Genomic DNA, 13,062 nt, shown 5'->3' with positions numbered 1-13,062 from the left:
GAAAACACTGCCCTTGGACCTTTTTCAGACGGGTGCAGTTGGACTATCACCCTGTACAACGTGGCAGCAATCAAAGAGGGAGGTAGTTTATTCGCATCAATACTCAAAAATAATGTGTGCGTGGCGTGTCTGTTTAGACATAGCAGGATGCCCAGCACGTGGGGTAGGATGTCAAGACCCCACCCCGTGTGCCTTGACTCAGTCAGCGTGGCCACGCTGAAGAAGCAGGTGCGAGGGAGCATGCATGCAGCGTGCTGGGGCCTGCATCGGGCTCTCGCGCGCACTCGCGCTCTCTCTTGGGTTTGAAACTGCTGAGTACTTTTCAAGTCCGGAAGGGAGCGCCTTGAAAAGGAATTCCGATTAATCCCTGAGAGTTAGTAGGGAGCTCCTGTTTGAAGTCAGATGGCTGGAGTCCTGTTGGACGTTTACGTCACAGCCACTGGAGAGCTTGGCTTTTTAAAAAATGGACATTCCGCGGGGGGGGGGGGCGGAGAAAGAGGAGCTGACAGCAAGGGCTCGAGTAGAAAGAAAATGCTTGGGAAAGGATAGTGGCCACATCTGTACAGATGTGCCCGACACAATGGATGTGTGCATGGATTGCCATGAGAGCTGTAAGCACAATAAAGTACAATTAAGACAGTGTGCAAAGACACAGACGTGAACATTCCCTACAACCCGGCCATGCTGCGCACAGGACTTGGCCAGAAGAAGAAATCTGTGCCCACGTGCCCCAGGGGACGTGTGCCGAGTGCCCGTGGCAGCCTGGCTGTGAGCTTGACAACCAAGCAGATGAGCACCCACCGAACACGAGCACCCACAAAGCCAACGCAGTGGAGTGTCGCTCCCCCGCAGAGCGCCCCTATCGGGCCAGGGGAGAAATGCCATCTGCGCTTCCCAGGCTGGGAATGTCCACTAGTAGACACCCTCCTCGTCCTCCTGGGGAGCGGTGGGTGGAGTTGCACTCTGACCTTGTGATGAGCTGCCCATCTCCGTCACCAGCACTGAAAGATGACTTGTGGTCTAGTCGTGTGTTGGAAACCTTTCCGGCTGTGGAAATGACTGAGTGATGGGCGTCCACAGCCCCTGGGGTGCATTTCATAGTGAAACATAAGTCATGGAAGTGGGCAGAGTCTGATTCCATACAGATCTGGTTCCTGGAGCTCCTGAACTACATGGTGCTTATGCAGTGCGGACATACAAGTGTGCCGGGACTTCCTGGAAGAGCTAGGAAGGGACCACCCAGAATGTGGGTGGGCACGGCCTTTCTCTTGAGTGCCCGTTGGCTTGTTGCTGTGGGAGGAACCTGTTGAAGGAGACACGGAGTCCAGCCGGGTTGGGGAGCATAGCACTGGGGCACTTGTTGCCCAGAGCTGCCATGTCAGTGGAGGGGCCCCTCCAAGGGGGTGCACTAAGGCGGTGACCCGGCACTTGCCTGGCCCTGCTGCTGTGAGTCCCCAAGGCTGTTCTCTCCTGAGCCCTTGCCCTCCCCTCTCCCAGGCCTCCCTGATTGTCACCGAAGAGCTGCATCTCATCACGTTTGAGACTGAGGTGTATCACCAAGGGCTCAAGATCGACCTGGAGGTGAGCCCCGGGCAGAGTCCTGGGAGGGGGCGGCTGGGGGACGTGTGACGAGTGAAGACAGAGCGTTGTGTTCTTTGGCCCTTTCCCCCAAATGCCCCCGGTGGCCCATCAGAGAAGAAAACCTCCCTGGTTGGTAGAAGGTCCACAACCTACCCACTCAACGTTAACCAGAAATCTGTATTGAGAATTTGGTGAAGGGCACTTGATGAAGTTTCAGCAAAATTGTGTGTGTGTGTGTGTGTGTGTGTGTGTGTGTGTGTGTGTGTAATCACCCATGTTTTGACTCAACTCTGCCGAGAAGCATGACATTTAAATCTCTCTCCCCAACTTTCTTGACCTGTAAAGTAAGAGAGACCTGACAAAAAGCAGGACTCACACTCTGATTTCTAGGCCTTTTCTGTTTCCTGGGGAGATAGAGTTTACTGCTCAGAGAATGTGCTCTTGGCTGTGTCCGTGCCGAGTGGGCCAAGCTTTGAGTGAGTCAGTTTGCAAGTTGGTGATTGTGCTGGGACATCAACCCAGGTTCCGGAGGTTCCTAATGAGGACACCCTGAGGGTCATCCTTTCAGCGGCCCCTGAGTCACACCCAGACTCCTGGAGTTAGCAGTCCCTGCTTTCTGTCATGTCCTGATCATCCCCTCTTGAGATAGAACAAGGAGAGGTTGAATAGGGTGAGGACCGACCGCCCTGCCTCGCCATCTCACTCTCCACTTGCCCCGCAGACCCACTCCTTGCCCGTCGTGGTCATCTCCAATATTTGCCAGATGCCAAATGCCTGGGCTTCCATCCTGTGGTACAACATGCTGACCAACAACCCCAAGGTTTGTGCCCATCCCCTTGAAAACTGGATGGCCCTGTGACCTCCCACACCTCCCTCGAGGTGGCCCTCAACCTGACTCTGGGCTGTTTCTAGCACCCTCCTCTCCTCCGAATGAACGAGCGGGCTTCTCTTTGTGCCTAGAACGTGAACTTCTTCACCAAGCCCCCCATCGGGACCTGGGATCAAGTGGCCGAGGTGCTGAGCTGGCAGTTCTCCTCCACCACCAAGCGGGGGCTGAGCATCGAGCAGCTGACCACGCTGGCCGAGAAGCTCTTGGGTCAGCATTCTACCCGTCCCTGAGAAGGAGCCAGGCGGGGGCCTGGGCGGTCAGGAAGTACCTGTAGACTCAAGTATCAGCCGACCCGAATACCGGCTGAGGCACCTAGTTTTACCACAAAACAGCATTAAACATGTGCTGGAAAACGCGGCTTATATGCGCGGGTAGACGGCATTTACTGAGCACCAGCTTTGAGCTGGGGAGCACACATGCTCGTCAGAGGAGAGGCAGGTTCCTTCTGGCTCCGGCACTTGCTCGCCCTCCCCTGGCAGACTGTCAGTGCCACAGGCAAAGCTGAAGGTGTGGCACACTCACCGGAGTCTTGAGTAGATCATGGTTAAGGTGGTTTTCAAGTTTTTCCTGTGGGGTGGTGGTGACGTATTAGTACTGTAGGTGCTAGCCGGACTGTAAGTGGGTGTGTCCTATATTGCCCCCAGAGGTCACTCCATCAGCAGCCCCCAGCTGCTTCTCTGGGCCACTGCTCCCCAGACTACTGCCCCAGGCTGGGGAGAGCAGGGGGACTTGATGTCTCATTGGCTATGTCTGCTGGGCCAAATGACAACTCCAGGGGCCCTGGGGATGGTGCGAAGACCAGTGGTTTGGTGGTCCAGAGGGGACAGGATGTACGTGCTTGTCCTCAGATGATCTTGACGCAAAGCTGAAAATCATGGTTTTTCCTCTTGTTTTCTTTTGTAGGACCTGGTGTCAACTACTCAGGCTGTCAGATCACATGGGCTAAGTTTTGCAAAGTAAGGGATCTTGTTAAGTCTCTCTTGGGACAGGGAGGGAGGAGTGCTCACCTCCTAGGTTGAAGGAGGAGGTGTGAGTGGGGGGACGCTGGTCCTGAAGGAGCTCCTTTTTCAGTGGTCAATGGGACCCCCTGGGGAGGTGATCCTGAGCTGGCACTGCTGGAGAATTGGGGAGTGGGGGGAGCCATTGTGGCCGACTTGGCTTTTCCATATTTTTCCCCCAGGAAAATATGGCCGGCAAGGGCTTCTCCTTCTGGGTCTGGCTGGACAACATAATTGACCTGGTGAAGAAGTACATCCTGGCCCTTTGGAACGAAGGGTAGGTTGACTGTTCTGTCTGGTCGAGGGCTTTCTGTGTCTCCACGTCCTCTGCTCCTGGCGGGACAGGGCCAGCGCAGCCTGAAGGTGCTGCTCCTCTGTGGTTCCAGGTACATAATGGGCTTCATCAGCAAGGAGCGGGAGCGGGCCATCCTGAGCACCAAGCCCCCAGGCACCTTCCTGCTCAGATTCAGCGAAAGCAGCAAAGAAGGGGGGATCACCTTCACTTGGGTGGAGAAGGACATCAGTGGTAAGCTGGGGCCTGTCCCTCCACCTGGTGGCCCGGGAGCCACCTCCAGGGCGGCTGCTAGTTTTGAGCACTCACTGCCCCCTGGTGGCCGGCCGCAGTCGGCCTGGGCCTCTCCTGCCTCCGGTTGGCCAAGCACTTGGTCTTTTCTCTCAGTGTCTTCCAGGTGAAGGTTCGTTTGCCGTTTTGTCTTGCTTGCTCCGGTGCCGGAGGCATTTTCTGTTGAAGTGTTGGCCTTGCTCCTTCTTTGCTCCACTACCCCTTACCATAGCTCATGCAAGTAGTTTTTTCCTTAGTGCCGTGGACCGGGAGCCAGCCTGTGCACCCCCAGGTCTCCGGCTAGGGGCTGAGTATGTCGTTGACCCTGTTTTATTGGGTGCCATCAGGTCGGCTCCAACTCATAGCGCCCCTGTGTGCAACAGACAAAACACTACATGGCCCTGTGTCCTGCTCACGCTTGTTCTTACGGTCAAGCCCATTCTAGCAGCCACTGTGTCAGTCCGTCGTGTCCAGGGGCTTCCTCTGTTTCACTGCCCCAAGGGCTTTATCAAGCGTGAAGTCCTTCCCCAAGCACGGACTCTCAAAGTCCATGAGGCCAAGTCTCGCCGTCCTTGCGCCTGAAGGACTTTCCGGTCATACTTCTGCCAAGACAGGCTTGTTAGCTCTCTAGCAGACCACGGTCCTCCCAGCATTCCTACCCACCCCCACAATTCAAGTGCACTGGTTGCTCCTCTGCCTTCCTTATTGCGTATCCGACTTTCACATGCATCTGAGGCCACTGAGAGTATCGTGGCTTGGAGCAGGCTCACCTTCTTCCTCAGAGTAACACCCTTGCTTTTCAACACCTCAGAGCGGTCTTGGGCAGCAGACTGGCTCAGTGCAAAGCATCGCTAGATCCAGAGTGCTGCCTCGGTTGTGAATCCAAGCACGATGAAATCCTTGACAGCTCCGGTCTCTCCTTCCTCCGTCATCGTGGTGACTATGGGCCCAGCTGTGAGGATTTGGGCCTGTCGTCCACACTGAAGGCTGCAGTCCTTGACCTTCATCAGCACGTGCTTCAAGCCCTTCTCACTGTGGGCAAGCAGGGTTGTGCCCTCAGCATCTCCAACTTCTTGGATTATTTGCTCAGCCTAAACTTATGCTAGGTGTGGGGATCTGGAATCTTCCCTGATTTCAGATCATGCCGTATTCCCTTGTTCTGCTCACATATCTGCCTCTGGATCGTGTATAGGTTCCACGTGAGCACAGCGAAGTGTTCTGTAATACCTGCCCTTTCAGCTATCCATAGTTTGTTACGACCCACACAGTTGAATGACTCTTCGCTGTCCACAAAGACACAGTAAAATTAAGTAAAAACATGGACCTAAGTGGCATCGTTAAAACACACACACGTAAACATCTTTCTGGCCTTTTCTACTTTTCAGCCGAGATCTACCCGACATCACCAATGATCTCCCTGGTTCCACGTCCTCTTGAATCCAGCCTGAATTTCTGTTAGCTCCCTGTCAATGTACCGCTGCAACTGCTGCTGGATGATCTTCAGCAAAGTTTCACTTGCAGGTGGTAACTGTGACGCTGTTGTTCTATGATGTGTGCATTCTGTTGGGTCGCCTTTCTGTGAAATCGGTACAGGCATGTTTCTCTTGCAGCCAGCTGGTGAGTAGCTTATCTCCCAGGTCTCCTGGTGCTTCATCAGCCGGTGAAACACTTCCACTGGTGTTCCCTAACCCCTGGGGCCGAGCCTCGCTAACGCCTCCAGTGCAGCTTGTACGCCTCCCTTCAGCTTTGACCAGGTGCTGCCTCCAGGGATGGTTGAATGTAGACTAGTTCTTTTTGGAATGGTGACTGTATTCTTCCCATTGCCTTTTGAAGCTTCCGGCCTACTTCAGTGTTGAGCACTCCCAGCGTCAGTGTCTTCTCGCGGCCTCTCGGTTTAAGAACCACGTGGTGCACGTGCTCTCCTCTTGGTTCCCCGACACTGGGTCGTGGCCCGTTTCATGATTATATTTTACTCTGGCTTGTCAGACCGCCCTTTGAGATGTTCTGATCAGCCCTCGGACACCATCACTTCTTCCATTTGTCTGAGCTCCTCTACCGGCAAGATCAGGTTTCAGAGTCTCTTCTGACATCCCCGTCGATGCTTGCTTTCTTTCCCGTCTTTCTAATGGCTGTTTGCTCCCTTCACGAGTCACGGTCTGAACGTCACCGCGCCGCTCATCAGGTCTCCTGTCATTAGTGGTCAGTGCATCAGACCTGCTCTTGAGGTGCTCTGGGAATTCAGGTGGCAGACTTCTCTCTCAATGTCTTCCAGCTGAAGGGTTGGCTTGAGTGGCTGAGTTACCTAGTCTTATCCTATCTAAATGTTCTCCTCCGTCCCCGTCCTTCCCTCCCCTCTGCCTATAACTCATGTGAGTAGCTCTTCAAGTTTATTGTCGGTGAACCAGTTGGGTAGTCTCACCGAGAGCCAGCCTCACAGCCTCCCAAGGCCAGGCCTGGGCCCGGTCCCAGGGTCTCAGGCTGTGGAATGACTTAAGTCTTTCTCCCTGGAGGACGGATAAACCAGATGTGTCCCCCAAGGTCACTCAGCCACAGGTGCCATGATCTCTCTCCCCCTCTCCCCTCGCCCCTGGCAGGGAAGACGCAGATCCAGTCCGTGGAACCGTACACCAAGCAGCAGCTGAACAACATGTCATTTGCCGAAATCATCATGGGCTATAAGATCATGGATGCCACCAACATCCTGGTGTCGCCGCTGGTCTATCTCTACCCTGACATCCCTAAGGAGGAGGCGTTTGGAAAGTACTGTCGGCCCGAGAGCCAGGAGCACCCGGAAGCCGACCCAGGTAGTTGTTGATTTTCCACACTGTAGGCACGGCAGCTAGGAAATGGCCCGTGCTGCGGAGAGAGGCAGGTGCATGTGTGACAGCTTGGGCATCTCGATCATCCTAGCCTAGGGAATGTGGCTGAAGGGACCCATTGGGGGAGAGGGCTCCGGAGGTATACCAGACCTTGACCCAGGGAAGCCACGCAGAGCCAGGCGGTAACTAATGCCCAGGCGCGTTCAGAAAGACCTGGAGGGGGGCCAGAGCCCTGTAGCCCCCACAGCAGATGCTGGAAGGTTTGAGACGCAAACCTCAGTCTGGCAAGCTTCCTCTTCCCTCGGCAGTAAACAGTATGAGCCGCCGTGTCAGGTGGGCTGTAGGAGCCGGGAGGAAATAGTGAGCAGCCACCGAGGTGGGGGTGGTGTTGGTGGGGGGAGCGCCTTTGAAGGGGAAGGCAGGAGTTGGTATGGACGATAACGAAGCGCTCCTGCGTTCACACTGTTGTTTGTGGGGGTGTCCCCAGAGCTCCCTCCCCTCCGCCCCCCACACCTGCCCGCCATCAGTGTTTGTTGCTTTGACTCACGGGGGTTTCTGTCCAGATCCCGAGAGAGGGGTCTGACGGCATCTTCATTAACTTTCAGTCATCGAGAGCCTGCCCTCCGCTGAGCCCTCCTGCCCGCCCCCGATTTTGCTTTAAAGAGTGTTTGTAAACTGCCTCTTTACCAGGAACACACACACACTCACACACCACCACCCCCCACCCCCCTCCACTTCGTCTGAGGAACCCTGGCTGAGGGCTTGCTTAGGGTGGGGCCAGTGGGGCCTGAGAGCTGGTTGGTGATGGGCTTCCCTTTGCCCCTTGGCTCTGGCTCTGCGTCTGGTTCACAATGCAGAAAGTTTGACTCTCACTTCCTGTCTGCAACTTATCTCTCGGCCCACGCTGCGCTTCAGTTGGGAGATGTGTTTATCAGCCCCCACCACACTACCCTTGCTCCTTCTGCAGAGGGCCTTGGGTCCGCGGCTGGGAGGTCTTTCCCATCAGGAGGAGTAAAAACCTCCCAGGCGATTCACACAGTACCTTCCGCTCCTCCAGGGAGTCTGCGGTGACTCTGTTGTGCAAAATGGAAGGAGTGCCTGCTAGAGGTCCAAGCACAAAAAACAAACTCAATGCCACCCAGTCAATTCCAGCCCATAGTGACGGTGCAGACAGCACAGCCTGCCTGTGGGTTTCCAAGATGCTAACTCTCATGGGTCTAGATAGACTCGTTTTTCTCCCTTGGGGCAGCTTGTGGTTTCGAACTCCTGATCTTGCAGTTAGCCCTCCAGACCAAGTTGAGATGGGCCCTCGGAGTAGGGTCTGCTCCACCATGAGAGAACAGTCACCACAAGAGCCTCTCTGACCCGGTGGGTCTTCTTCCTGGGGTTCATAGCCCCGCTCTCCCACTTCTCCCCAGAAGCGCAGCCCATGCTGCCCGTGGGGAGAGGAGGGGCACCTGCAGGTTAGCTGAGTCCCGGCGCCTTGGGTGGCGTTAAGCACCCACACGGGTGTGGAGGCTGGGCTCGCCTTTGCCCTGCTGTCCCTTCTCGGCCGCCCTTATCAATGGGGAAGTGGATGGTTTTCTGTCTGGGTGTCGGCTCCCCTGAAGTCTGGGTTAAGAAGGCTTGAGTTTGTAGGTCACCGGACCAGCCATGGTACCTCCTGTGGATTCAGCCCTGAATTTAGTTAGCTTCTCTGCCAAGAGTCGCCCTAGCTGGAGTCTAAAGACCCCTTTACAATTCAGTGTTTCAGATCCTCGTCATGCCCTCTGATGCCTCATTTCTCCACCTACCCAGACATAGCACGGCCTGTCACTCTCCGCCCAGCACACTTCCACCATCCCTCAGCAGAATCCCCAGAGCCTACGCCAGGGGCCGCAAGCCTCCCTGCCTTTTGGGTGGAAGCACTTGACATCCCCAAACCACATGCTCCCACCCTCACATTTCCCCCTGGGAGCAGAATGGCAAAGGCCAGGCTTGGAAACCACAGGCAGCTCCCTCCTTCCTGCCCTTTGACTTTATCCTGGAGAAGGTGCCTTGTCCAGGGTTTCTTAGCTACGGAAGCCATGACTTGGGCCCAAGTCTGTAGTCACTCCCTCCAGAATGAATTGTCCTGCTAGTAGGTGGAGCCGTTTCTTGGCTGATGTCTTTATCCAAGAAGGAACTTACCCGCACCAGCTCCTACAACTGTAGGCGTGGACTGTCGCTGGGAGGAGCAGATGGTGCAGACATTAACATGGGGGTGAACCCCAGTCCAGGGTTAGCAGCCTGCCTCCCTCCCCCACTGTACTCTCAGAGACTCGAAGATGCTGGGCCTAGCTGGGTCGCACACGGGGTTCCTGCCTGCAGAGAACTTGTTGAGGAGAAACAAGCAGGCTAAAGCAAATCGAGCCCAGAGACAGGCAGATTTGAGGCAGTGTCTGCTCTGGAAGAGCACTCACATCAGGTGGCTTTTCCTCCAGGCACCTGGGGGGATGGGGGGGATGAGGGCCTGCAGGCAGGCCTCTTGGGTTAGGGCAGCAGCCTAGTGGGAGGAGTGGAATTTCAAAGCTACCAGGACCTCCAGGAGTTTACCAGGAAGGCAGGGCGTCCCTGGAGGAGAGGTGGTGGTTGCTCTCGGCCCTCCTCTTCAGGACTAGTGAGTTCAAGGGGGCCCTGGTCAGGTGGCCGGCTCCCTCATCCTGGGCCTGTCGGTCTCAGCCAGTATGCTCATGTGGTTTCTCTCCCCCTCCCAGGTGCTGCCCCGTACCTGAAGACCAAGTTCATCTGTGTGACACCGTAAGTGGCTTCCCTTCCCAAGTTTGCCTCATTTCTAATGCTGGGATAGAGCACTGGGCGAGGGGCCCTGTGAAGAGGTGGCAGCCCCCGGGCCGTTGGCTCCTCAGAGGGTCCTTGTGTGGTTTTCAAAGCTTGAGCTTTTGTTTTTTCTGTTGGAGACCAGAGTTTGATGGCTTGTGTGTGTGTGTTGTTTTTTTTCCCCCCTCCACTGTGTCTTGTCAACCCGGCCCTCTCCCTCGGGCTGCTCCCCATTTCCTACAGAACGACCTGCAGCAATACCATTGACCTGCCGATGTCCCCCCGCACTTTAGATTCATTGATGCAGTTTGGAAATAATGGTGAAGGCGCTGAGCCCTCAGCAGGAGGGCAGTTCGGTGAGTGTCTGGTCCAGTGAGGGACGTCACACTGATCGGGCGAAGAAGGCTGCCCAGTAGAGATGGAACATGTACCACGGCGTCTGTGTAAACGCCGTTCGCAGTCCCATTTCTCCTAACGGGCACGACCAGAGCCAGGCGGCGTCTTTTCACGAAGGTCTGGTGTTTAGCCTCGGTGTTCCCGGTGCTCGGAGGTGGTGGGGTCAGGTGGCTGGAGCAGGGCCAGTGTAGAGCACGTAGCAGTGGCGATGGCCCAGCATGGCAGACACCACTCACGTCACCGAAATGTCCTTGTGGTCGAAGTGGCATACGGGTGCCGACCCGTGAAGGGGCTTCCAGAAAGTGTGTGTGGGCAGGGATATCCAGTCTCCTGGTTTTTCCAAGAACTGTTCCAAGCCCCCTTGCTAATGACTTATTACAATTGATAAAACATGGGGCGGGTCTCTGGGGAGGCCTGTGAGCCTGGATTGTCCAACCGTTCGTAACCTTTTGGGGCTGGAGTGGCAGGAGCCTGCAACACCTGAGGGGCTGGGCTGGGCGCCCTGCCAGCTGTGGCCAGGTGACTGAGCTGGCTCTCCTGTGTGTGTCTCTCTCCAGAGTCCCTCACCTTTGACATGGACTTGAACCCGGAGTGTGCGACCTCCCCCATGTGAGGCGTGGAGAGCAGAAGCTGCCGAGAGCTGTAGCGGCGGCCCCTCTCCGTGCCCGCCGCCGGACACAGCCAGGCCCCTCCGGAAACTCCTGACGCGGTGGTTCCGGATTTGTTGTGTTTTGTTTGTTTGTTTTCAGTCTCCTACCTTTGCTATCGTGAGCGATCTGGGCACTTTTTAAATTAGAGGAAGGAATGTAGGCGATGTGTTTTTATCTGCCGGCGAGGGAGAGCGTGTGCTCAGACTGTGATCTGGGGATAAGAAGGGGGGTGGGGGTAGCAAGAGTGAGACAAAGAAAAAGATGCCTTGTATTTTGGGGGAGGTCTCCCCCGCCCTCCTTTCTCGGCAGCATCTCCCTGTTGTGTTGTTTTTTGTTGGACAAGTGCCTATGGGCCGTGCCGGTGGCAGCCCTCCACCCCTCTCTGTAAGCTGATGTCAAAGACTCCTGCTCTCTCGCTGCAGACTCTTGGCGTTGCACTTTGAACCTTGCTAACATCCCAAAAGACTCAAAAAGTTCCTTGGTTTCTTTTTAAATTAAGGAAAGAAGAAAAAAAAACCCCACAAAACTTAAAAGGGGCAAAAGGGAACTGCAAGCCCCTTCAGGAGGCCTAGCCTCTTCTGTATTTAAGACGCCCGTGTACAGCCTCCCCAGAGCTTAGTACCGCGCTCTCTTCAAGGCGGTAACTTATACCAATCTTCAAATGGGCTTCAGATCCAACCTTTAAAAGATAATCTGAAGCTGTGGCTTAGCCTTTTGTTTCTGAAACAGGAAAGGATCAGGACTTTTTGTTATAAACCAAATTGTTAGTCTTTTCACGTGTTGGCCTATTAAATGGGTAAGGATGGGCAGAGGAGCCCTTAAAACCACACCACCCTCCCTTTCTTTCTCCCCAGAGACTGGGCAGTTCATGTGGTGGGGGCCGTGCGTACCAGGGCTGGGGGGATCCCTCCTCCATCCCCGAGCCCTCCTGCCCCCAGTGGCCTGTGTGCTTCCGGAAGCCTGGCCTTGGGCCGAGAACTGCATGTTGAGCAGGACCTGGGCCCCGGAGCGAAGCATCCACTTGAGCTCAGGGAAGATGGCGGCTGGCCTAGTTTCTTGTTGATGCCCACCTGGGGGTATCTGTAAGTTCACCTGGTGAACCCAGGGCTAAAGGTGTACGGAGAAGCCTGAGGGCTGCCCCTGTGTGAGGGAGTAAGCTTGGGGCCCCCCTTGCTGGGGCTGTATCTCCTCCCCTCGGGGCCTCCTGCGTCAGCCTGCTGCAAACCCTCGGTCCTGTTCTGGGTAGTCTCTGGGCATCTGTGCTCTTCAACTCAGAGCCGCCTGGTCTCAGCTGGCCAGGGCAGCTCTGGCGCTCAACTTGTGCTCAGATGAGCCCCTTTCTGAAATTAAGGGTGGGGTGGGGGAGGGGGGAGCACGGGGCAGTTCGTGACCATCCTGGCCTCCTGGCCTAGTCCTGTGGGCTCCCCTCTCAGCAGCGCTGGCCGAGTCCAGCTTGTCCTAAGCTGACCTCGTGCTCGAGAGAGGCCCTCAAAAGGGGAGACTGGGCCTTGCTTCGCCGTCGGCTTTCAATCACGGGGACTGTGGGCAAGGGTGGGGACCTCTCGGGGGCAGACATTGCAAAGTTCTCGATTTTAGGTAGCATGTGTATCTGTTGTTAACTGGTCGTGGCAAACGTTCTGAGAGGGGCCAGGGGCCAAGGCCTGTTCTGGCCTTGTCCCGAGAGCAGAGCCCTCCAGGACCTGCCTTGCTTTCTCGCCACTGCCCCCACCCCCACCCAGCCTCCAGCCCAGCCAGGGGGGGGGGGCGGTCCCGGGGCTCAGCTTGCTTAACCTCTGTTCAGCGGCTTTTCAGCTGCTGCCCTGGCCACGCATTCAAATTCCAGTGTATACTTCAAACTGTAAAAATTTATATTGTTATTTTTTTTGTATATTGCTGTATCTACTTTAACTTCCAGAAATAAACATTATATAGGAACGATCCAGTGAGCCTGGCTGTGCTGTCTGGTGGCTGCGGGAGGGGGTGGACACGAGAGGGAAGGGTCTAAGTGGGGGAGGAGGGGGTGCAGAGAGCGCCCCCTAAGGTGCTGCCTTTCTGGGTGGATGTGGCCCTGCTCTGGCTACCGCAGCCCCTCTCCTGAGAGCCGCCAGCCTCAGGGCAGGAAGGGGAACCTGACTTGGGGGTAGGGAGGGGGCTAGGGACTGGTGGGGCGCTGGGGTCTTAGGGGGAAGCACACAGGGCATGGGGGTGGGGGTGCCTTACAGGACAGGAAGGGGCACAGGAGAAGGGGTGGGGGTGGAGCTGGGGGTCTCACTCCCCGAGGGCAGAAAGGTGGAAAGGTGTTGGAACCAAGGCCTCCCCTTTGAGGGGCCTTTGCAAACTGCTCTGTTCTGTTTGGGGTCAGATAAGCACC

General features: G+C 55.9%; 1 protein-coding gene across 4 annotated transcripts in view; it reads left to right on the top strand.

Moving 5' to 3' along the window:
• The window catches only part of STAT3 (signal transducer and activator of transcription 3), a 60,639-nt gene extending 48,010 nt beyond the window's left edge, over positions 1 to 12,629 (top strand). The window contains exons 15-24 of one of the 4 annotated variants that reach the window (XM_075561847.1): positions 1,498 to 1,581; positions 2,303 to 2,401; positions 2,542 to 2,677; positions 3,374 to 3,426; positions 3,651 to 3,745; positions 3,855 to 3,994; positions 6,625 to 6,834; positions 9,585 to 9,627; positions 9,939 to 10,001; positions 10,599 to 12,629. In XM_075561847.1, the coding sequence (XP_075417962.1) occupies positions 1,498 to 1,581; positions 2,303 to 2,401; positions 2,542 to 2,677; positions 3,374 to 3,426; positions 3,651 to 3,745; positions 3,855 to 3,994; positions 6,625 to 6,834; positions 9,585 to 9,627; positions 9,939 to 9,963 (885 nt within the window). In that variant the 3' untranslated portion in view covers positions 9,964 to 10,001; positions 10,599 to 12,629. Of the gene's footprint in view, positions 1 to 1,497; positions 1,582 to 2,302; positions 2,402 to 2,541; positions 2,678 to 3,373; positions 3,427 to 3,650; positions 3,746 to 3,854; positions 3,995 to 6,624; positions 6,838 to 9,584; positions 9,628 to 9,888; positions 10,002 to 10,598 lie in introns of all 4 variants that reach the window. The other 3 variants (XM_075561845.1, XM_075561846.1, XM_075561843.1) reach the window with 3 other exon arrangements.
• The last annotated feature ends 433 nt before the right edge of the window (positions 12,630 to 13,062 follow it).

Source organism: Tenrec ecaudatus, chromosome 10 (genome assembly GCF_050624435.1).
Source record: "Tenrec ecaudatus isolate mTenEca1 chromosome 10, mTenEca1.hap1, whole genome shotgun sequence".
NCBI lineage: Eukaryota > Metazoa > Chordata > Mammalia > Afrosoricida > Tenrecidae > Tenrec > Tenrec ecaudatus.
This window is presented reverse-complemented; position numbering and strand designations above follow the sequence as displayed.